The 16,566-nt window shown below is 36.2% G+C and overlaps 1 protein-coding gene across 1 annotated transcript in view; it reads right to left on the bottom strand.

The window, feature by feature from the left end:
* Nucleotides 1-16,566, bottom strand: part of COL9A1 (collagen type IX alpha 1 chain) — a 64,833-nt gene that overhangs the window by 18,800 nt on the left and 29,467 nt on the right. Inside the window, exons 16-28 of the mRNA XM_068678255.1 lie at nucleotides 14,975-15,007; nucleotides 14,799-14,855; nucleotides 14,006-14,059; nucleotides 12,618-12,671; nucleotides 10,625-10,678; nucleotides 9,170-9,223; nucleotides 7,100-7,153; nucleotides 6,873-6,926; nucleotides 6,714-6,767; nucleotides 6,428-6,481; nucleotides 5,324-5,368; nucleotides 4,495-4,548; nucleotides 4,338-4,391 (exon numbers count right to left, since the gene is read on the bottom strand). Of these exons, the coding sequence (XP_068534356.1) occupies nucleotides 4,338-4,391; nucleotides 4,495-4,548; nucleotides 5,324-5,368; nucleotides 6,428-6,481; nucleotides 6,714-6,767; nucleotides 6,873-6,926; nucleotides 7,100-7,153; nucleotides 9,170-9,223; nucleotides 10,625-10,678; nucleotides 12,618-12,671; nucleotides 14,006-14,059; nucleotides 14,799-14,855; nucleotides 14,975-15,007 (675 nt within the window). The remainder of the gene's footprint in view (nucleotides 1-4,337; nucleotides 4,392-4,494; nucleotides 4,549-5,323; nucleotides 5,369-6,427; nucleotides 6,482-6,713; nucleotides 6,768-6,872; nucleotides 6,927-7,099; nucleotides 7,154-9,169; nucleotides 9,224-10,624; nucleotides 10,679-12,617; nucleotides 12,672-14,005; nucleotides 14,060-14,798; nucleotides 14,856-14,974; nucleotides 15,008-16,566) is intronic.

Raw genomic sequence — 16,566 nt, 5'->3', positions numbered from 1 at the left:
ACCAATACCACTATGCCAAAAACGACTTGGAAAATGACCCATTGTTTCGGTTTGAGTCATCTGAAAAGAATGTCATAGAAAAATGGGTTTTACTTATAATTGATAAGGTAAGACGATACATTTCAGGGTAGGTAAGACAAAGGAAAATGTCTTTTAATAATCAAAAAATGATTTAGTTGAAAAAAAATCTAAGATGAAAATAGTATTCGCATCTACATTTAAGTTATCTGACATTTCAGAATCAAATGCAAGCTATTTTCTAAGCTCCCACTTCAAAATGAACAGAGATAAAAGCAGCTCCAGAGAATAAGTCAGCCCAGCCAGCCTGAACCTGAGTACAGGGTCACTCATACTCAAAAGCCTCTCAAAGTCAGCTAAGGTACCAAATTTTATGCAGCTACATATGCAGCTCTATTGCTAATGTTAGGAAAACATGCATCACATCCTAAATACTTTAACAACACACATATGCTGGTCTGCATATACATCAATGTTGTGCTCAACTTAAGTCAAATATATTTAAATGGTCCAAAGTCTCTTTTCACTTCTAAACCATAGGATGGGATACATATTTTCCTAACAGCAGCAATTTAGAGGTTAAATAGTTGAAGAGAAGCAAGGGACGAAAAATGGAGAGGGGGAAGAAAAGGAGATGTCAGTATTTTCTGCAAATAAAACATTAGAAATTAAAATCTTACTAAATCTCAGCCATTATGAAAAAAAAAAAAAAAAAAAAAAAGTAGCTAAGCAGCTGAGGGAGCATGGCTAAATTCCACTGATTAGGAATGACACACTGATGTTTGAGATTTGCTTCCTTTGGGCCACCTGCCATGATAACTGACTGAGAACAATTTAAATCACAAATGAGTTTGGTAATTACTTGGATTGGCTACTGTAATGTGAAGGAAACATAAAGTTAACTGACAGAACAATTAGAGTGGAAGAGGGAATATGTTTGATTTAGAAATGAAAGACAAAATGTCTATGTCGCTCCAGTTGCTTTTCTGTTTTGCTGAACAGATGAATATTAAACTAAAGGAACAAAATTAAAAGTTTTTCCTTTCATGTGCCAATTAGGTTTTCTAAGGAAAAGCAATGTCAGACTAAAACTGTATTTTTGAAAGTGAGATAAGAATCTCCCAACATGAGTTTGCCTATTTTTTATTAAGTCTAGCTATCTTGTTTTCAGTGATTCAATATCTTCCCTGTGATATTGTAAATGCTTACAGACTTGCAAAAAATTTTGACCTGCTGTTTATTAACAATACACTTCAATTACATTCCAACAGTTGTTTAATAATGAAAATAACACTGAAATAATGTGGTTTGTGCCAGAGGATGCTACAGCATTTTGTAAATAGTACAGAAAACTTGATTTCTCCCACAAACAGGGTCACTGATTATAGTTTAATGGTGCTCCATTGTGTAACCCCTCAAAAAACTACACACGGATTGAAATGAAGATTTTCTCTCAATAAGTTGTCTTTTGCAAGTAGTTAAATCAGAATCGTTAAGTAAATTTTTAATATAGCACAAACGTAGGCGTATTTTTCCCTAGTACAGATACCAGTCTGTGGTTTACTTTAGCAGTCAGCCTTGTTATTCCACCATAGACCTTCATGTCAGGTCCTTTCCTCTAAAGCTCTGGCCCTCAACTACCAGCCACCTGCCTTTCCCCAGTAGCGAAGTACACAGGTAAGTGACATGAGAAAATAAAGTGGATCTCTAATGTAGTTGCTACCGTGTAGATAGGGATATACAGATAGGGACTGAAGCTCTTCCTGCAAAATGTTTTCCAATTCTGAGGAAGAAGCCCAGCCCCTCTTGACTTCGGCCAGAGTCTTCTACTAGGAGTAGTGAAAGTGTACAAAGGGTAAAGGAGAAAGAAAGGAACTGAAGTGAATGCTAAAAAGTCTGAAATAGGAAGAAAAAAGACAAGAAAAACACCTAAACAGCAGCCATAAAATCCTCAGGTTTCGAAAGTGTTTGGCAATAAAATTGATCAGAAATCAGTGAATGTTAAAGTTTGTGAGAAAATTTCAAAACCTGAAAGAAATACAAACATATTGACAAAAAAAATCTCTTTAGTGCAATTATGAAGTCTTTTCAAAGCTGATTTCCTAAATTTCTAGTTTTCTAAGTTTGAAAATGATGGGGTATGGAATTATTTAACTGGCAGATTTTATTTTTTTCCTGGAAATACAAGGCCAGAGTCCGAAAAGCAGAGGCTCAGATAGACTTAGTACTTAGTGCAGAAGGAAGAGAAAATACACTTTATTCTGCACTGAAAATAAATGCAAACACAACTCGGACCAGAGCTCACTGAGGTTCAAAAATCCAATCTTGTGTTTTTACTGAGCAGAAAATCCTCGTCGTTCCAATTTTCTGCATAGAAGTAATGTTTTGCCTGTTTCCAAAGAAAAACAGCTTGCCCTTCCAGCCATACACTGCTTGTAGTCTTCAGCAGGAGGAGGCTAAACATAATTAATATTCAGGACTCTTTATAACTTTCAGGGAACTAGAGATGAGAAGTAGATTACTGCTTAGGGCTTTACACATAACTTTACTATCAATAATGCATTTTCATTCTCCATTTTGCATAGGCTACAAGTTTTACTTTCCATGCTTTTGTTCTATGTTCATTTTTCCTAAATAAGTGCATTTTGTAATGACAGGTACAAATGTAATGGTCTCTGGAGTGATAAACAGAAAAATCACTGTATTTAATCAGGGTTACTAATAATTAACCTTGTGTGTCAGCTCCTGTTTGTATGGACTGCTGATTTTGTAAATTCATGCTCAGATTGAGAGGATTAAAAGCATAGTTTAGCAGATTACCTTGCATTATTAGAGTGGACAATTACTTTGGTCTGATTCAGTTATAATTCTTACTCCTGTTACAAGTATACAAAATATCAACAGAAGAACAGAGCTAAAAAACCTTATTATACATCCAACACTTCTAAACACAAACAACAAAATTAATTTTTTTTCAGGTTGGGGATATGAGAAGCTGAAGGTGCTGTATTCTGCCCTAGTGAACATATGCCCCTATAACCTCCTTTTTGTATCACTTATAGGCAGCTGTGGGCACAGCGCTCATGCAAAGATTTAATCTACAGCACACGTGATCTCATGAATTAATGCATCTAGCACACAATAATGCAGACCACAGAAGAAAACAGCAGAAAAGTAAGGCTGATACATGGCTGGTGGCTGCTGCATGTTTAGACACAAAAGAGTTAATTTAGAGAACACATCCCTGAGCCATGAAATACCCTTACAGATATATCCCTATCAATAAATCCCTAAGCCCTATATGAGGATATCCCTACAAATGCATGGGTAAATCACTTATGTACAATAGCAGAAGCTCAGCAGATTCCAGGAAAGTATCCCTACAGTACCAGTGGCAAGAGAGAAGCTTGCAAAAGCAATTGCTTATAGATCCTTGAGCCTCGTGAGCTTTGTCAATGCAGTCAGATTGAATTTTGGTATATGAAAGTTTTCTTCGAATCACTGATCCTTTTATCCCCCACAGAAGGATTAAGAGCAAAATGGAAGTTAGATAGACCTCGTGTAACTTTATCCCATGCCAGTAAAACATCAGTGTTTCTAAGTTGAGATAAATGCTGTAATTCACATCAGTACAGCTGCATTCACGATGCAAACCAGAAAGGGCCAAGGCAGAGGCCCCAGCAGCACACCATCATCCATGACAAATGGTCAGCACAGGTATAGCTCAGGTCACCTGGCACTGTCCTAGACAATGCCCAGGAACAGTTTTGGGAACACAGGAAAGGGACCATTTCCAACATGCAACTTGAGAGTGTGCAGCCTGCTCTTGGACACCAGGGGCTGGGTGTTAAGAGATTATAGCAGTATGAAGACAAACCATGCCAGGCCACTTGACCAAGGGGGCCAAAGAAAAGTCTCTAGTCATTTTCTTTACTAGGCAGGACAGGCCTATGGACCTTTCCTCCATACCCTGCCTTCACGTTACTTGCGCAAGAAATAGATGCTGTCAAAAAAAAAAAAAAAAAACACTACTGTTTGGGCTTTTACTCAGCCTATTTAAAAACAAAGACCAGAAGAATGTAGACAAAGGTTTAGAATTTATTCTATCACCAAAGTCAAAAACAGTCACAGGACTTGTGTTTCTGGATTTCTCTGCACGATGATGCACATCCACCTGGTACAGGTAGAGTTAAAGACTTAGTATTAACCTTAAGAATTAGCATTTGCACTGAATAATATTTGTACTTGACAGCTGCAGCAACAGTAACTTGAGACACTGCAGTGGTAAATAGTCATTTAAAAATGTATTCAATACTTACTGGTGGTCCCCGGGGTCCTGTTGGACCTGCTTCTCCCTCTGGCCCCTGTTCACCCTGTTTTGGGAATAGGAATGATGCAACAAATTCGAAAAGTGATTCCTCACACAATGCAAAACGTTTCACTTTTCTATGTTTTGAATAAGATTAATGATCTTACCGGTTTACCAGAATTTCCCATTAAACCTGGTACTCCAGGGGGACCTCTATTACCCTGTTGGACAAACGATGACAAATATAAGCCAGGCCAATGGTTTACTGTTCCATTATAAAATGAGAAATAAGAAAATCAGTAAGGTCTAAAAATCAGACTTTACTCATTTTTAACTTTCACCTTTATTTTGGTTTTAGTTCAACTTTTACCTAGTTCCTTCCGTATAATTTTTCAAAAGTCAGATTTCAGTTGCTTTGTCGTGTAGGTACTGACAAAGACCAAATAGACTTGGTTACTGCTCTCAACTCACAAATGGGTAATATCAACCCATGTAATTTCAGTTGAAATTCGGGTCCTAGTCTTGGTCAGTCTTAAGTAATTGAAAAAGAAAACTATTTATTTTTGGCATGACACATTCCACAGTCTCAGTCATATGATTTTTTAAAACAAAATTGGAAATGGTGCTGCATAGAGACAACAATCTCCATGATTCTATAAACTTCACTTATGTGAATATTCTTAAGAGATTCCTCATTTCAAACTGTTTTGAGGTACCCGTGTCACATGCATGCTGTAGCAATCACTTCCATAGATTCAAAAGGAAATGGTCTTTTTAGGTACTGTTTAGCACCTAGAATCACCACAGACAGATCGTACAGCAGAAGAATCACTAAAAAGCACACAACTACAGTTGAAGAAAGAATATATTTGGCTCTTTCAGCCAAAGGCTTGTCACTTATCACAATGGAAAATTAATACAATTTCACTGAATACTTCAGAACTTGATAAGCACAAATACAGTTTTATAAGAAAGCAAATACTCAAGATGATTTACCTTTGGACCAGGAATGCCTTTCACACCTGGAGAACCTGGCAAACCCTAAAGGAAATAGCATGTTCAGTGTTTATTTGATGTTAAGAGGATTGGAAACAGCGTTAAATTATCTCTTTCTCACAGTAAAGTACTTCAGGTCCTTCTACTTTGCATTGAAGCACTTTTATCCAATAGGCCAACCTTGAATTCTTCTTATAAAGTAATAGAGAGTATTATTTCTCCTTTATAATTGGCAGAAATAGAAGGAGTCATGCCTTTTTCAGGCTTAGACTAGAAATAGATCCTTGCCTCAGTGTCCCAATACTGGAGGCAGAGTTTAACAGATAAAGTTTGTATACATTTCATCCCCTCCTCACTTGTGTGCAAAAGCCTATAGCAAGTATGCTTTTACCAGATTTTCTTCCAAGCCTAAGAGCTCCCTTCGTATTACAAATCTACTTCCAATTCTGTTTTAATACAGCAATTACTCCTATAGCTTAGTGTTTCAAAGAAGTTTCTACCTAGCTTTTGACAACTGGCACAGCTTTCAAACATGATGAGTTACCATAAGAAGAGTACCTTCAAAAATGGTTGAAAACCCATTACTGATTCCCTATAACCACACTACAGGGATGTACAATGGAAAACAGTTTTTCAGGAGAAGAAAAAAAAAAAAAAAAAAAGACACGTGATGCATTCCAGAAGTTCTGGGCCAGCAGAATATCAAAAGGAGATGTTTGTTCTTCTAGGCCTTGCTAGACCAGCAGGTTGGCTCTTCCAGGTCACCCTGGGAACCTGTGTTCCCCTGTCACTAACAACCAGTTCTAACTGTGGGGTCACACCACAATATCCACAGGGTCTCAGGTATGAGAAACCACGAGAGAATTGCACACTGGCCACAGCCTGAATTCCTCACTGGAGTAACACAAGGAGATTCAAACTTTTGTGCAAAGCAATTTTGCATACATACAACAGAATTTTCCCTTGCACTAGATTTACTATTCCTTGGCATTTTGGTTAGTTTTTCACTTTTCACTCCATCATCAGTGCCAAACTAGCCTATATCTGGCCTTTGTATGGTTTGAACTGAACCTAGCTTTCAAAGGAAGAACACCAGATACTTACTGGCAGTCCTTGAGGCCCTGCATCACCAGGAGCACCGGGTTTTCCTGGTTCACCCTGAAAAACATCTTAACTTGTAATTTATGCAAGTCAAACATAAAGGAAAACTTTAATTCTGGAACACAAGATGAAGTACTTTTGGAACTGGAGGATGGGAAAGTTCATTTAATTACCCTAGTAATGTGCATAAAGCCATGGGCAGCAGCACAATGAAAAGCCCCAAATGAGTGAATAAATCTAGGGCATTACCAAAGCTACATAAATTAAACGCATGCCAGCTGTGCCTTACCTTTGCTCCAGGCATTCCAGGGATACCTTCCCGGCCATCAACTCCTGGTAAGCCCTTGAAAGAAAAAAAAAATAATAAATGTTGGAGATATTTCTCAAAGCACTCTGCTATATAAACCAGCATAATGCCAAAGCAAATGAACAAATAATGTGTACATACAGACTCTCCTTTAGGCCCAGGGAGACCATTTATTCCTCTTGTTCCTTGAGGACCCTAACAATCATAAAATTAAGAAATGAAAATAAACACATTGAAATAACAGATGCAAAAAACATCAATCCATGCGTCAGATATGGATGAGTGTGTTTACTTACAGCATGTAAATATACAGTGTAATTGGTACTGTCAATGTTTGCAAGCAAACATGATTTGAAATTTGTGCTTACCCTTTCACCCTTTGGACCTGCTTCTCCCAGTGGACCTCTCTGTCCTTGATCCCCCTACAAAACAAAACAACAACAAAAAAAATATACAAGATTCTTTCAGCAATAAGACCCGAGTAACCTTACTTGTATTTCTAAGATAAGACCTTTAGTAAATCAACAACAGAACAATTCATTCTAGTGCCTAGAATTTTTATGGCCTCTTTGGTCCTGTATCTATCCAAATTCAGGGCTTATCTGGGCTTTGGAAGCTGAACAAAGATCCCTCATCCCTTCAGTAGGCTTTACCTACAGCATCTTTTATGCGTGAACAACTGTTTCTGAGACTGAATTTGCTTTGTGCCCTTGCTATTACACTCAAGTTTTCATTCAGGCAAAGGTTAAAAAAAAATGAGCCCACACTTGCCTTCTGCATCTACTGCCATGTAGTCTGCCTGCCATAGCACAGTGTATATAACGGCCACCAGTAGCATCAGCACCTTTGGGGTCAAAGGCACTTGACTGACAAGTTGGCTGCAGGATCCTTCTCAGGAGGGTCCTGAACCTGTCTTACACAAGGGCCATGAAAACTTGCAGACAATCAGTGTTACCTGCAGCACCCCGCACACAGAACATGCACAGAGAATTAATAAAAATCTTTGACTATCAGAATCACAACTTAGGTGAATAGTTTGCTCTGAGCTCTTCGAAATAACATGAGTACATTTCTTTATGAGTACATTTCGTGAGTACATGTACATACATACATGAAATGTACATGAGTACATTTCAATGAGTACATTTCTTTTGCTCTTTTCTTATTACAAGAAGAACTTGATCTAAGGACTTGACTGTAATGTATTTTCCTGTAGTGTATTTATTAATAAAAATACTTAATTCACACTGACGTTGGATGTAAACTTAGAGTTTAGTTCAGGATTTTAGAGTCCAGTCCCTGATCCCCACAGGATCGAAAACAGAAGGGCAGAAAAGTACACACCTGACCTGCACTACCTTCTTCCCTAGAACTGCCAAAAGCACTTCTGGTTCCTCTCACACACTAGAGCATATATTCATATGGTTGCCTATGGAAAGGACAAACCAGACCTGGTTTGATGAAATGTTTGTTGAGGAGGAAAAACTTCAGAGTTATGGGAATGCTAATTTTCTGTTGCATTACAAAAAGGATCCACGTTAACTTTCAGTTCATATGGACAGTTTGAAGAATCAGCTGCTAAAAACAAATATTGCTGTACAATTGTTGTTGATGTGAAATTGTTGATGTACAGCAACAATTTCACTAATAACAGTAATTACAACAATACCTAATATCTCTCAAATATTCTTCCCAGTAATACAAACTGAAAATGAAAGGTGTTGTTTGCATCAGGAGAAGACTTAGCCTTAACTGAACCAAACAGCATTGGAGCATGTCCCTAGTAACTCCCAGCATGTGATAATTTGGACAGTGTATTAGGAGACAGAACAGGAAGCTTAGTATCTTTTAGTCTACCTGTACATTCACACTCAGTTAAAGCAAAACATCTTAAGCTTATATTATATTAAAAAATGCAGTTTCTTAAAACTTCAGCTGACAGACATATTTTAAAAACACAGCTAAAGCCAAGCCATCCCCTAGAAATCCAGGACTGAATAAGCAAAGATTGTTGCATTCACTTCTTTAACCCATGAATTTATTGGCTATTCCAAGCATAAATTCCAGCCAGATTGGAGCGGGGAAAGAAGGGAGGCACACAAATTACCTATACAGGTCTTGTTCTAATGAACGTATTATTTTCCAGAAGAAAAAGAAAAGTAGCTGAAGAATTCCAGGCCACCCTAATGCACATTAGCACTCAGAATAAAGAGGTTACAATACTGAAAGGCTAAGAAGAGTTCAACTGCACAATAATTCCTTTGGGACAGTAAGTGATTTTGGACATGATGTCATTGTGATGACATTTATTCACCTGTGAGGAACCAGTTTAATTGGATTAATCAGAAGCTTTTCTGATTTATAACCACAAAGTTTCAGATTGAGCATCTTACTGGGTAGACCTTGGGAAGTGTTTTGCTAACACACATTCTACTTACAGGTGCTCCAGGAAGACCCTGGGGGCCAGGCTCTCCATCAAGGCCACGAGCTCCCTACAAAACAAACCGATAACATAAAACATTAAAATGAAGCACTGAGACACTAACAAGCTATGCTCCCTCCTAGCTTGCTGCGAGCTGCAGCTTCTCTGCAGCAGAGGGTAGTTTTTTTGTTTGTCTGTTTGTTTTGTTTGTTTTTCTAGCACTAAGTTATAACAGAATAGTAAAATAAAAAAATAATAATAAAAGAATTTTAGTAAAGGTTCTTTTAATATATCTTTGTTTTGTTTTGTGAAGTTATAAAAACTATGTTATTAACTATGTAAAAATGTCATTCATCTACCAATTTGTTCTCTACAAGAACAAACGAGAGAGCAAGCAGGTAGACATTTTCACGTGACTTCAGAAAATGTCTGTGCTGTCCTCAACAATACTATTTCCATCACCACATACTAGAATACTACCAAAATGTGAATAGAACTTGTAAACTGCAGTACAGCGATTTTATAACGTGTTTCAAGCACACAGTAGAATTGCTACTCAATCATTTTTAGTTGAGAGAAAAAAAAAAGTTTTCAGAAGGATTTACAGAGAACAAGAAACTCCTTGTAAACAGATATAGTAAATATTTCAAACAGATAAACTAGCACAAAAATTTAAGCTAAGTAAGACAGTAATAGTTCAGTAAACTTGACTGTGAGGTTAGAAATGATCACCAATGAGAAGATTCATAATCAGGACAAATTCACTATTGTTTCTGAAAATAGCAGGTCACAGAATAAAGTTTCCGTGACTTCATTTCTGGAGAAGGAGACAATGACACAATTGCTACATATTTTTCCTTCCAGACATTTTGACCATTCAGAGTTAGCAAGATCATGAGAGCAGAAATGTAATAGTCAGTTTAGAATTAACAGTTTGATGAACAACAGGAAAATGACCCAGCAAAGTCAAAGCCCATATAAACATGAATCCCACTGGCAGCAATTTAAGACACCAAAGATGCAAGAGAGAGAGAGAGAATGGAGGGGGAACAAATTCTCCATAAAAAATACTGACAAAAACTGGGACAAGGGAAGGAAAAGCCTTCAGCAAGATGCAAATCACAGGAAGGACTACGTAATAAATGTTAGCTTTAATTAAAATGTTATAGTTTACAGCTGCTATAACTTGCAATCTTTCCAGCTACGTACTTGCACACATGCCAAACCACTATAAATCCAAGGATTAGAGGGAATGGTGAGTATGTGTGAAGAGTATGTGTACTTCATTTATCAGAAAGACCATGGTGTGTTTCTTCTTATGCAAAAGTATAGTAGCAATGGAAAAACAGGTGGCAGAAACATGCAGAAAAAGAAAATAATAAAAAAGAAGAGAGAAATTTAAGTAAGGTTTAAAATATTCAGGGGTGTACATTTTTGTATCCAGTCCATTTTATGAAAAGGTAATACTCACTTTGGTACCTTTAGGTCCCATTATACCAGTTATACCTCTGATACCTAGAATGCCCTGAAAATGAAAAATATATGCAAATCATTATTAAATCTTTTCATCAGAACTGTCCTAGTTTTCAAATGGAAGACTCCTTACAGTCCTACTTGCTTTCTTTATGTTTATTTTACTACTTTCTTAGTACAAAAGGAAAAATCCATCTGTTTCTGTATTTGAATATTTAATTTATATGGTAATTTGACATTTCACTAATTTAAGACTTTTTAAAAGACTAAGTAAACAATCAGGCTGAATGCTACAACCACAAATATGCTTTAACAACTGAAATTACCAAAGAGCTGAAGCACAGTTTTGTGGTCTGTGTAACAGGAATACAAGAAGACCAGGTTTACAAAAGAGCTAAGTTGTCTGAAGTGAGATATAGGACAGATGCAGAGAAATGCACCAGCAGACTTTATAGAACAACAGCAGTAGACAAAAGTAGGCAATATTTTTAAAAATATAAGTGCTCATCTTATATGTCCACCAGAGACTAGACTGCATAGACGTTGTAGTGCAGCAAGATGCATCATAACTATTACCTCTCCTCTTCAAAATACAGTCAGGTGGGAAAGTTAGTTTCATTTGTGGGAGAGGTGTTATCTTATGTAAGTTTTATCCATCATGTGAAAGTGGTAGATGGTAGGTGCTGCTGTGGAGACCAGATTCCCGATTCTTTCTGTGCATCAGAGCCTTACATTCTTTTATGTAAGAAACATGCAGGGAATTATATGAAGCTGATGCTTCTCAATCTGTCTCTCTAAGGTGTGGTCTATCCTCTTTTCTATAGGGTATCTATCTGACATCACCTTCTGCACATTAAGAATCTCACATTTTAAGAGGAAACAATGATTTTAAAGCTTGTTTGTAAGGTCATCAACTAACCATTTGATATTAAGCAGTAAAGTGAAATGGAAAGAAAGTCATTCTCTAAGTGTTTTATATCCCTGTTATTTCAGTGATACAAGAAATTTCAACTGAGTTTGGTCCCCTTAGGCCCTTCAGAAAGCAGAATAAACATTTAGGCAAGTGCCTTCTCTGCACCAAGGCCCCAGGGATACTTTTTTCAGCATCAGACATAAGAAGGATTATTTCATCCTTCTCTAGTCCTAATGCAGTTTTTTGTTGTTTTATGTTTGTAGGGAATTCAGTTATTTAGGATTTGGATGTCATGAGCATCAAGGTGAGCTCCCACAAAATGTCACATCTAGATATCAGTGGAACTAGAGAAATAATTCCACACCTAGGAAGAAAGTATAAGAATCCATCAGAAAATAAACTATGTAAATTAAATGTGTTATGCCTGAGCTCCACATCTTTTGCTCTTACTTAGAATGACCCCCTTACTTCTGTTATATATTGCCTATGCTGAACCCTAGTAATAGACCCTCATGAGGACACAAGCTGAGAAGCTATGTGTCAGAACAAACAAGCCAAGAGAAGTACAAGAAAATAATTCCAAAATCATAGGTATGATTGAAGGCTACTTCCCTACAATGCAAAAAGGCAGAAACCTGAAAACATCTGTTCTTCCATGGCAGACACTCCATCCCCAAGTCTGAATTTCTCAGTTAAATATTTCAAACAAAAACACTAGCTTTGCAAGGCTGAAATTATGGAAAGACAGGAAAAGCAAAAAACAGACCGAAAAAAAAAAAAAAAAATATTTGCACAGTCCAAACATTACAAAACATATGACATGAAATACTTTTAAAAATAAGACATGCAACAATGTTTTTGGTTGGTTGGTTGGTTTAGTTTTTGTTTGTTTGTGTTTGTTTTTTTTTACAAATAAGTCTACTCTCACTTTTAACCAATATGGCAGAATAAAAAGAAAGGTGTGTGGAGCTTTTATAATACCTCTTACAATAAGAAGAAATAGATAATAGGCAACATAGTAAAGCCAATGTGTTTGTAGTAAAAAATAGTAAACACTATTTAAGAGGAAATACTTTACTGGTGGGCCTTGAGCTCCAACTTCACCAACAGGTCCTTGATCCCCTTCTTCACCCTGAGAAAGCAAAAGGAGTGCATTTGTAGCTTATCAGTACCATGGATATGCCCTCTCTTCACAGCCAATACATCTATTAATTACTGCTCTCTGTCAACAAGCCCTGACTGAAGAAAATCCAGATGAAGTCAGACTAGTTACTCAGAACAATGACAGATTCAGATAGTTCAGGTTCACATTCCATTTGACTACTAGACAAAGAGATTATTTCAAATAATCCCCAGTAGCGAGAAAAGTAATGATATTTTCCTCTTTATATTTGTTCATTTTCTTCCTTGATGTTAATCTCTTTAGGTTTCCTTGTTCTATTAGATTAAAGTATAAAGAAGCGATACTCATAAATGTTAAAGGACCAGATATGCCAGTAACTCTGCATCATAATACCACATTGTGTTTCAAAATTTTTCGGAAATTAAAATGCTAAAATGCCTTATCAACTGGTTAACCCCCAAAGTGATTACGTGATAACTTATCTCATACAATAATAGTGCACAGTAGCACAACACTATGAAATGCCAATTCAATTTGCATAAAAGGATTTTGGAGCATAAGACAACTGTTCAACATCAAAGGAAAAAATATTTCCTAAAAAAATAGCATTCTTTTCAATATAGTTAGGAATAGAGAGCCATGTTGTTTTGTGTTCCTTGTTTGTTTTCTTTAGTTGTTGTTGGTTGGGTGGGTGGGTGGTTTTTTAATATTCTCTTTTTTTTTTTTTCAACCAGCATTGAATCATGCATGCATGCAGTCCAAAATTTCTCAGATTTTCATACCATTTTTTAATATTAAACAAGGTTAATCCAAATGAAACACCTTAAGAGAGTTCATATTTCAGACTTCAAGCTGAATCAGACTTGGCTTCTTTATTACAGTTAGAATTTTTCTTTGTGTCTGATCCTACACTATGTCCTTTCCCTCTCAAACATATTTTACCCTGTCATTCTTCCTGTCCCTGTTGTGACTAAGTTGTGCCACAGAACAATTTATCTGGTAAATCCACAGAATTTTTCTGCATTTAAATGTTTGGAAGTCTTCTGATTAATAACTTTGACTTCAAGTTCTATAATAATTAATTTTGAATGATTAAAATAAAAAGCAAGAGCAGTATAGCCGCACTGATTTTTGTGTCATAGTAAATACAGATTACAGGTGAATGAAGAATAGAGATGTGCCTTTGGTTACTCTGCAGTATTACAAGATGTAATATCTCTTCATGTATGCTATTAAAATAGGTAATAGTTCTAACAAAATCTAATGCTCTTTTTGAAAAGGCTAAACTACTGTTAGACTGTAAAAAGCAGCAGCAGCTTTTCCTTTCATATATATTTTATTACCTTATAACCTTGTTTTCCTGGTTCACCAGATTCTCCTTTTGAGCCTTTCTGTCCCTAAAATAAAATAAGTGTAGAAACCAAAATAAATAATTAGAGTTGATTCCAAATTAAAATACAGAGTTATGTAAACCAGACATAGACTCATCAGAACAATCTTGCTCTTCCCTCCGCAACCCCATTCACCAATGCTTCATCATCCACTCATTTAGTACCATATATTAAGTACCATCTCCAAACAAACCAGTTCCTGAATCTAACAAGACTATATTTCTAGACAGATTAGCATTTCTTTTAGGTTACCACATAACAATCTGCTCAGGACAACAATATTCCCAGAAACCAGTGAAGAATACAAAAAATAAAATAAAATTAAAAAATCTTAGATAAAATAAAAGATAAAATAAGAGTGTTCCTTTCAATTTAGCATGTTACAAGTTACATGATGAGAAGAAAAAAAAAAAAAAAGAAGGAAAACAGACTAAGGATTTGGTGGAATATTTGGACTCTCTGGAGTCATTAAATTTCAAATGCTCTGAAAAGTGAATGAAGAATTCCTTCGGATACTCTAATCCTTTCAGGAAATATAAATTTTACTCTGCAGATTACAGCAGCTGTAAGAGATTTCAACAAGAGGTTGTTTTGGCAGTAAAGGGTAGAAAAAAAACTCTAAGCATACACACTGAAGCAATGTTTTTTGAAACTAGCAAATTACCCTTCTTTTATGATGGCTAGTACCCTCCCTAGTGCTTTGAAAAGGTATCTCTGTAAGAAATGTTCAAACAGATTCTCTTACCTTCATTCCCATTAAGCCAGCATGTCCTGGGCGGCCAGGTGGACAAGCGTTGGGACACTGGAAAAGCACCCACATAATTAGTACCACATAGCTTGGATAAGGTTGCCTTAAGGTGGTTAAAAAAAGAGTGGGAAAAAAAAAAAAAAAAAAAAAAAAAAAGAGTGGACAAATCTTACCAGTGGGTCACCATCTTGCAGTCCAATTGTTCCCTAAATTAAATTAATCAAAATTAGTAAAAAGAAAAATAATCACACATGACCCACCAGTCAATAGAGTCATTAGGCAAACCAGAAAATATTGCTATCTTAAGCTGGAAAGAGAAGCATGATCAACAAAAAGATATCTGATATGAGGAGCACCTTGATTGTAGGATTTTATTGTAGGGTTCTAGGTACCTACAAAATCCTGTCCTCTAAGTTGCATCAACTTTTCTGGGGGGGGAAATATATATATATATATAAATAGATAGATAGATGTTTTATTTTTTTTTTTCTTAAGCTACTTAAAAGAGACTTTCTATTAAATATAAAGCAAATATACTATATGTTTCAAACAGAAGTTATATAGGAATTCAGATTGTCCAACTTTTTTTTTAATTCTCCAGACTTGCTGCTTAATTTACTAATATATCTGTAATTAACCTGATGTTGTAATTTGTAACAGAGGTTTATTATATCCATAGAAGTGTATTCATAAAATTTTGATATAACAAAAAACTAATTTTTAGTTTCAGTATTTAGGGAATTATTCTAAGGTATTCCAAGGCTAAGTTAATTATCCAAACAATGTAGATTTCAAACGTAACCCAAAACAATTTCTGTGGTCAGGATAGCTTTTCTTTTTCCAGCTTAATATTGTTTAAGACCAAAAAAAAAAACAACTTTACAGTGATAATAATCTTCCTACTACACACATAGCAGAAGAGTGAATGTCTGTCAGTTATATTGCAATAAACTGGAGATCTCTGTACAACCAGATGGACTCAGTGGGGGGAAAGCCATTCCTCATATTAAATCTAACAACTGATGGAAGGGAACAGGAGTGCTTATGAGGCACAACAGGGAGAAATACGACTTCACAGCAGCTGCTTGATTCTCTGAAGCCCAGTGGGATGGAACATTATTTCAGACAGAAGCGGGGTGCTTAAGTAGTAAATTGCTCTCCTTTTATACAAAAAGACTTTAAAAAATAAAAATTAAAAATAAATAAATAAAAATTGAGGGTATAGTAGGGTCCATAACATCTTTAACTAGAAGAAGATGGTGGCACTTCAGAAACCTAGAGGACAAAGTTGTCAAGGAATAGAAGAGATATACCATTACTGAGGGCTCCTTTTTACCTGTTTCCTAAATACTCTTCTCCACTTAATCATTCACATTTTTTACAAAGTCTCTTGCAACTCTTTGGTAACTTTTATGAACAAAAGAAACACAACTTGGATAAAGCCTATGGATATGGGGTCTCTCCAACAGAGGAAGAGTACAGCTTTTTAAGAGACATTAAGAGACAATGTGGCTCAAACACATTTCCCAGTGGTTGTATTTCACAGCACACAGCCTACAATGTGCCTGCCAGATGCTCAGGTTTTCTCTCTCCGGGCAAGTAAATAGCCATAACACAAAGGCATAACAAACATCCTTCCTCTCAAGAGGCTTGGAGAGGACAACCATTCATCTGGGTAGGTAAAGCACGAGTGTATCCTCCTCATATCCCTTGCAAGTAGCAGTCAAGAGACAAAATAAGTAGCACCTGGGAGCATGTATTTCTC

The sequence above is a fragment of the Anas acuta genome, chromosome 3 (assembly GCF_963932015.1).
Source record: "Anas acuta chromosome 3, bAnaAcu1.1, whole genome shotgun sequence".
Taxonomy (NCBI): domain Eukaryota; kingdom Metazoa; phylum Chordata; class Aves; order Anseriformes; family Anatidae; genus Anas; species Anas acuta.
This window is presented reverse-complemented; position numbering and strand designations above follow the sequence as displayed.